Genomic DNA, 8,385 nt, shown 5'->3' with positions numbered 1-8,385 from the left:
TTTGAGGGAGATTTATCAAGATTAGTGCAAAGAGAAGTGAGAGGTTTTCCACATCAACGAATCAGGTCACTGTTTTCATTTTACATTTCACCTCTAAAAAATTGAGGGCTGAAATGTGATTAATTGTTATGGTCTGCCTCCACAATTTTAGTTCCCACTACAAGTCATAAATCTCTCCCATGGCATTGTCCTTTGGTTTTTTGAATAATAATGAAATAACAGGTTCCCCTTGTTCTGTTATCTTCCACTTTAAGCACTTTGCTTCACACATTACATAAAATACACACATTTTAACCAGACTTTGTATTATATTAGTTGTGTTCTACCCTGTAAAAGTCTGTGTAAAAAGTTTGTGCACTTATTGATTTAATCTTTTATGGTAGTTGATATCCAGTGAGACTTAATCTTGTATGACAATGGCTAAGTACCTTGATGAAAAAGTTGTCTCTTCACACATTTTCATGTAACCTTTCCATATAGTTTCGGAGTTCTTTGCATTCCCCCATGTCTATGTCTTGACAAACCCACTTTATATCATCTTCATTGTTTACTAACATAGGGTTAATAGTTGGGCAACCATCATCAGAAGGAATGGTGGTAAAAGTAGTAAATTTTACACGTTTCCTTTTAGAGGTAGGAGAGGTGGCAGGCTCACCCTTTTGTTCTTTCCCTTCACTGATGGATGTCTCTGCAGATCTGAATGCCTGTCCATTCACAGTTTTACAAGCATTTGAAGTGATTAGATATTTACTTTCTGCAATATTACTTACTCCCCTGTCTACAGCTGTAATGCATTCTTCGGGCTGCAAAGGGAAATTTATATTATTTTCCAATATTTCTGTCCGATTTGTAAGCCCAACCCAGTCGTGTGAATGTGTCATGGCCTCTTGTTCATCCACAGGGACCTGTTTGTGTCTATACTTCAGTGCAAATGTCACACAATTTATGAGAAAGACAATAATGGCCAGACAAAAGACTCCTAATAAAGCATACATTCCAATTTCCAAGTCACTTAAACCTCTTGTATTTTGAACAAGATCATTTTCTTCTGTTTCTCCATTGTTACCAGGTAGATCAACCTGTGCAGGAAAACTAGTGAAATCCATAGGGATGTTTGGAAGTTGACTGTCATCATCTAACAGACTTTCTCTCTCCCTCTTCTTACTTATCTGGGCCTGGTCAGTGGTAGCCCTATTCATGTTCTGGATGTCTCTCTCCATGGATGGTGTACCAAAGTAAGTAATGTCAGGTGTTGCTCTTTCCAAGGAAATCTTCTGTCTTCTAACAGTAGGACGGTTTTCGAAATGATTCCTGTTATTCACATTTCTATTGTCACTTCCATTGTTGTGACCAACTTTAACACATATATGTCCAATACCCATAGTAAGTATGCTTTTGCGTTTAGACTTCTGACATAACTCGCTTATCATGAGCTCTACCTTGACCAGAGCCCCTTGTCCTGCTGCAATGGCTGAAAAAACTGGCCATTTGGATTTAGAATCCTGAGACACTAAAAAAACTTTCTCATTCAAAGATGTCACACTCAATGAAAAGTCGTTTGAGTCGTAAATATCCAGGGGCGTCACTGTACCATCACTAAACTGGATCCAACAACTGATCTCTACTTCCTGTATAGAGAAGCAGAAAATAGAAATTTCAGCAAACAACATATAAAAGGAAGAAAATATTTTCATAAAGAACATTTTATGCTGTAATAAATTGTAAACTACTGGGAGGTGAAGAGCACAAATTCAATTCTAAGGCATAAAAACACTAGTTTAAATTTCTTGCCAATAAAAAATTTTTTTTATTTTTTTTTCCTCACTAGTTCTAAAAAGACAATGAGTCCCTGGGGCGATATAGATTCGATTTTAACAGCGGAATAATAAAGTGACTGTCAGAAGACATTATTATATGCTGACTTAAATTATTGCAGTTAGGTATTTAAATGGAAAAGAATTGTGTATTTCAAAAAATATTAATTTAAAGTTTTCTCTGATTACTTGTAAGAAATTATTAAGTGTCATATGTAACCTTCAGGAAGTAGAAATTACAACAGTTTTTTTTCTGTTCCATAAACTATTTCACATTTTATTTTTGTGATATTGATAAAAAATTGTTCCTGGGAGATATGGAACTGAGCTCTGTTTATTGCTTCACAAAATACTTGATCAATGATTCATGTTTAGGAACATAAAATAGCAAATGAAAACTCTTTACGATTTATGATGAGCTATAAAAACTTCTCTTTATTTTATATAGTCAGGTTTAGACTCCTGTACAGGATTTTTTAAATAAATATTTTCTAGATTCTCCATAAATTATTTTTATTATGCCCTAACATTTACGCATTTAAATGCTGGCTGATGTCATATTATGGCATTTAAAAGCTATATACACCTTTGGGGGATATTTTTTCAATTGGTCTTTATTAAAAATATTCAGTCATTCTGTCCCAAAGGGTTACATATTTTTCTAGCTGTGTGAATCATACATTTTACTTTCACTTTGTGCAGGTCATCTAATAAACCTTATCTCTAAATTACTAAAAGATCATTCATAAACAATTAAGCCATAATCTTAAAATTATCTTATGAGATAAGAATTGAGATACAATTAGTGTTTATAAGAACAGAGATCAGAGACAAGGAGCCCATCAGCTGAGCTGCCTGATTGGACAGAATACAAATTCAGATCCTGCTACTAGAGAAACTGAAGGCTGCACAAAGACAATGGTTCAACATTTTTAAATAAAGACCAATTGAAAACAATATTTTTAGCTCATATTAGTACAATGTAATAATAAAAAAATGCCCCCAAAGGTGTTCATAGTCTTTAACATCCACTCATTTTCTATAAAACGAGCCACCACTTAACTAAGTATTAATAAAGCACTTCAGTGTTCAGACATGTTTAAACCATTCATTGTCCTATAAGCTATCAAACACTGGTAAAAAGACATGCTTTTGAATGCTAGCATGTAGAGCTAAAAAAAATTAATTATGTTTTCCCATGACAACTTATCCCCTATCCACAGTATAGGAAATAAATATCTGATTGGCGAGGTCCCTGACAATCACTAGAATGGGGACCTGGGCTCCCTGTTTGAATGTAGAAGCAGACACTAATGCATGCCCACAGCTCCAGCAAACTATATGGGGCTGCTGGAGATGTCTGGCAGTCCCATGGGGTTGAATTGAGTGGTGGACACAAATTCATGTCTGCCGCTCCATTCAAACAGGGAACATGGGCCCTCTAAAGTTACAAGCAATATATGAACAAGCAGGGAGGCAACCTAAGAGGCTGATCAGATGACACCTATCCCCCTCTGTCTGGGTAGATGGACAAGATACCAATATTTGTTTGTAACTTGGCACTGCTAAATTGGAACATAATGAAACATATATACTTTTTGTTTTATCTTAATGATTACCATATAATAAAGTAACATTTACTTTTTTATTTGCTTTTTACTATAACTTGGACAGATTTTAACCCCGGGTTTTTAAACAGCAGACATCCGGGGCTAATGTGTGCAATCATAGATAACACTAATCACAGACATTTAAATCCACAGATGATGTGGTCAAATGTGGCCAAAGCATCTGGGTGCTGAAAACCTGGGAGCTCTTCACTCCCTGGTCCTGAACGGCTCCCAAGCACTCTGATTGTGGAAATCGCTCACTATCTGTGATAACATGGGTTTCTCTGAGGAAACCCATGCTATTGCAGGTTGTAGTTCTTATGGAGCCCTGCAGGTGGCAAAGGCAAAATACATTGCAATATATGGGGGAAACAATTCCACAACAATTAGAATAAAAAGAAACAATAAAAAATTAACATCATAAGCTTTGTGTGTCAAAAACATAACTGTATTTATCAGTACAGTTAACGTCGTAACAGAAAAAAAAAATGGACTATTCATTTTTTTTGTTGTGTCACCTTATCAAAAGAATTGATTAAAAAGTGATCAAAAAGCTATACATACTCCAAATGGCATCAATTAAAAGTATAGATTTGCACTGAAAAACGTGAGCCCTCATACAGCTCTGTAGACATAACTATAAAAAAAAGTTATGGGGTTCAGAATATGGTGATAAAAAGAAAACATTTTTTCTAAAGTTTTATTATTTTTTTAGTCAAATCACAAGAAAAACTAAATAAATATGGTATTGTTTTGATTGTACTAAACTGTAGGATGAAGGTACCCATATCAGAAGCTGCATAAAAACAAAACCTATCAAACTAAAGCAAAATTGAATTTTTTCAGATTCCACTCCATTTGGAACTTTTTTGTAGCTTCCCACTAGATTGTATACAATATTAAGTTCTGCCATTAGAAAGTACAACTTGTCTGGAAAAAAGCAATCCCTCATACAGGGATCCGAGAAGGCAGAGAGGGAGTAAAAAAAGGAAACACAAAAACAGAAAATCTTCAGGGGCTGAAAGGGGTAAGAAAGCACTTGTATACAGCATCTAGCTTTTCTGAAGATCAAATCTCTTGTTTAACTCTGAAGAAAGAAATAAAACCTCAGCAGATAATTTTTAAGTGCAGTGGAATGGTGTTTTATTTCAAGAAAATCCATTTAAGACTTAAGAAATCAGATTTTGACATACAAAACAATAAATATTGCTTATGCATAATATGAACCTGCAAAAAATGTTGGCATATAAAATACTACAAAATAAACATACAGTGTATAACATGTGATGTATATAATCCAAAATGCATCAAAAACCATAAATGGAATACCTGTTTTTGGGAACTAAAATGCTCTTGTGCTATTGTAGTTGCATAGATTGCCCTGTTACTTCCAGGACTAAGCTGAAGAGAAAGTGAAAGGCCTGTCACCACCTGGATCCCAAGGTCTGTGATGGTCACCTTTTCATCTACTACCATTACAGTTTTCTCTGCCAAAATGGCATCAGAGAGTGGGGAAAGTATCTATAAAAAACATTAGATGACTGTAAGCATTTACAAGTCTTCATTCAGTATTACAGTACATACAATAAACAGTTAAGTTTCCATGTTGGGAAGGTTTCAGTGCATATATAAATAAGAATATAAAACCATTTTAGAAGTTCTTGACCAGAACATCATATAAAACAAGTGAGATGATACTCAATATTTCAGCACATAGTAAATGGGATAAATTTTAAATAATACCTATAAGGGAATGTATTAAGAAGGGTGTCTCTGATTATATTAATTTTAAAGCACACTGATGTACAATGAAGCAAAATGGTTAAAGCCTATGTCACCATGATCAACCCTATTAAACCAGGTATTGTTCCCGGTAGTGTTGACCATGCTGAGTAATATTGAGTGAAGCAAAGTATCCGAAGTGAAATTTGGTGCAAAGTCTTGTTAGAAAGTAAAAGTAAGAGTAGAGGACACAAGCCCGGGAACGCAAGATCACCCATGACGCAAGATCACCCAGTCAGCCAATCCGCAGGTAGCCATTCCGCTGTGATGTCACAGCTAGGCAGAAACCTATAAAATCCTGATCCTGCTCAGTCTACACCATTGTCCTTTAAGATGAACATAGGGAGAGACATGACAAGACACTCATGCACTAGGGACAGTGTTGCTGCAAACTGTTAACAGAGAGTGTAGGGCAATATTAGAGTGGGAGAGTGCAGGGAGACTGCAGGGATGGTATAGGGAAAAGGTAAGAGACTGCTGAAATACAGACTGCTACAATTTATCGACATGTACATAACTATACAGTGCACCAAGAGTCATAGCTAATCCCTTCGGTTAGCTGTAGAGTTACTGTACATCAGTATTAGATTCAGGTCTAATTTATCGCAGTGTAAATAAATATGCAAGGCACCAATATTCATAGTTAATCTGTTCTGTTTGCTGTAGAGTTACTGTTCGTCAGTATTATAGGACACTGTGTACTTTTAGACAGATTGTCTTGGGTATACCTGATTTATAGCGATTTTTGACAAATTGATTTGTAACTAATCAAATTTCTTGTCGCACTTAGGCAAAGCTGCTGAATCAAAATTTTCTAAACTTCGCTTATCTCTAATGTTGAGTAACCCTCTCTAGGGTTAGACATGCAGACAGACATATATTTTTACAATTTATGTCAATTAGATTTTTGAGCACTAGGGGGATGGCCATATGGCTAGGAGCACTGCTAGCACAACAACCGCTGTGCTCTCTATACGCCTGCCTCCCCTTTGAATGACAGGACTGTACTTGGCATTTGAGCAGGGGATCTGATGAGATTGGATGAGCTTGAAATGACGTGCTCATCAAATCCACTGTGCAGGCGCTGAGACCGGGCCTCGGTGCTGCCATGAGAACTCAGCGATAGACAAGATGTGCAGCCCTGATAATTAAAGAGTAGTGATCCAAATACCTAATTTGCATACATTTAAAAATTAATATATGTCCACACTTATTAACCCTAGAGAGGAAATAAATATATTGTTTGACTCAGCATGCCCAATCCTACCATGCAATATGCCTATTCTAATAGAGGTGATCATGCTGACAGAGGCTCTTTCTTAGGCACAAGCCTCTTTTTCTGGCACATAGTTGGGAGATCTGTGTGCCTGAAAAAGAAATTGACTCCAGCAAGGGAGCTGGTATAGGTTTCTGGTGTAATTTATGCCAGTTTTCTGGTGCACATGTTGGTAAATAAATCAGGCTATGGAGGTCCCTCCCTTGGCTTGCCAATTTCCACCCATGCCCTTGCCACTTTTGAAAAAGAAGAGAGGATTGAATAAAATGTCAAAATGTCAGTTTTCTGGCATATCAGATTAATGCATTCACCCATACGTTAATTACCGGTAGGCATATACTATATGCATATACTATAAAGAATTATAAAACTCAATGCCAAGCGTGGCATAAGAAATTGCTAATTAAGTTGCTCACCATATTTGAGGAATAATTTGTGACATTTTAGTTCTCCCGTCATTTTTAAAAAGTGGCGAAAAATGTGGGTGTAGATTTCTATTTCTGGTGCACAGAGAGCTTGAAGATACAGCAATTTATTAAAAAGCTTGTGCCACTTAATACATTTCGTTGCATCTCACTCCAGTATCCTTTTTTTTAAATAAGACTGACATATGAAACACCATTCTTAGTAAATATGCCCAAAAATCTGTATATGAAAGGATTTCTCAATATTCATGTATGATGATTTATTTTTAATATTAATGAAATTGTAGACATTGTCCAAGTAATTTATTATTACCTGTAAAGTTGTCATACCAACTTCTTGCCCAATCAGAGTCTGCCCTTTGAGACTTACAACATTAGACTCATCCATTTGGATAAATTCAGTTATTAAATCTGTGATGTCCACTTGCCAATCAGATCCAAGCAGGTACTTGATTTGGCCAGGAGTTTCTGAAGACTCAGCTATGAACTGTGTAAGAACCCGTAGGATGGCATGTTGATATTGGAGAGTACAGCCTCTTCCCTTTTTGTCTTCATCATCGTCGTCATCGTTGTCCCTAGCCGGTCTGGAAAATGATTATCTAATTAGATTTTTTTACATTAGCATTTCTTATACAGGTTGATGCATATTTGAAATTGTTTATTTAATATATACTGTAGGTACCAAATACATTTATTTTCTCAATAAGCGCCAGAAAATTTTAAATGGGTTTACTAGTCCAAATATCAGAATGTCTGAATTCTGGCATAATTTGTGCTACAAATTATTGTACATGCTTTGTACTACATTTATTGTTTTAGAAACTTTTGAGACTCGCCCAATCAAAGGGGCATAACTGACACGGGTATGATCTACTTGAAAGGGGTCATTGCTTGAGATGCACCAATGTACTTTACAAATTCTGTTGTAAAGTAAGCCAGCAAACAGGTGGTAAAAAATGGTCTAAAGCTGCACCAAATGTGTCATTCTGCATCAGCCATTTTGTTCTTATAGAATTATATTCATAATGCCATGTGCAAGAGTATATTATAATGCAAAATTAGTGAGTAATGGAACATTCTTTTTCCAAAATGAAAATTAATTTGATAACCAGATACTTAAAAATACAATTACATTTACAGTAATATCATATAATAGGTGTACATTTGTGTACAATTTGGATGCCACAATTAGACACCTTAATAAAAGTAACTCAATAATACAGTAAATGGTGCTATACATATTCTTAATAGCCTGTGCAAACCAACAAGCAACAACATGAATGTATAGACTCCATTTTAGTTCAAAGACTCCATTTTAGATATGAACCTTTTTATAAAATTTATGAGAAGTTGTTTTTTTAGCAGGGAGGAGCAGTAGATGTTCTGAGCGCCAAAAAACTTTGGTAGTTTGATGTAAGATTAAGTTCTGAACTTATTATTGTATACCCAGTAGACATATATTACTCATTTTATCATGT

At 35.5% G+C, this 8,385-nt stretch overlaps 1 protein-coding gene across 1 annotated transcript in view; it reads right to left on the bottom strand.

Annotated features, from left to right (window-relative positions):
• Positions 1 to 309: 309 nt before the first annotated feature.
• The window catches only part of LOC122928753 (transmembrane protein 132D-like), a gene marked incomplete at its 5' end in the record, with an annotated part of 1,334,109 nt that continues 1,326,033 nt past the window's right edge, over positions 310 to 8,385 (bottom strand). Inside the window, 3 exons of the mRNA XM_044281938.1 lie at positions 310 to 1,628; positions 4,754 to 4,945; positions 7,221 to 7,491. Coding sequence (XP_044137873.1) covers positions 450 to 1,628; positions 4,754 to 4,945; positions 7,221 to 7,491 — 1,642 coding nt within the window. The remainder of the gene's footprint in view (positions 1,629 to 4,753; positions 4,946 to 7,220; positions 7,492 to 8,385) is intronic.

Source organism: Bufo gargarizans, chromosome 1, assembly GCF_014858855.1.
Source record: "Bufo gargarizans isolate SCDJY-AF-19 chromosome 1, ASM1485885v1, whole genome shotgun sequence".
NCBI lineage: Eukaryota > Metazoa > Chordata > Amphibia > Anura > Bufonidae > Bufo > Bufo gargarizans.
Note: the sequence above shows the minus strand (reverse complement) of the source record. Positions and strands in the feature narration are given on the sequence as shown.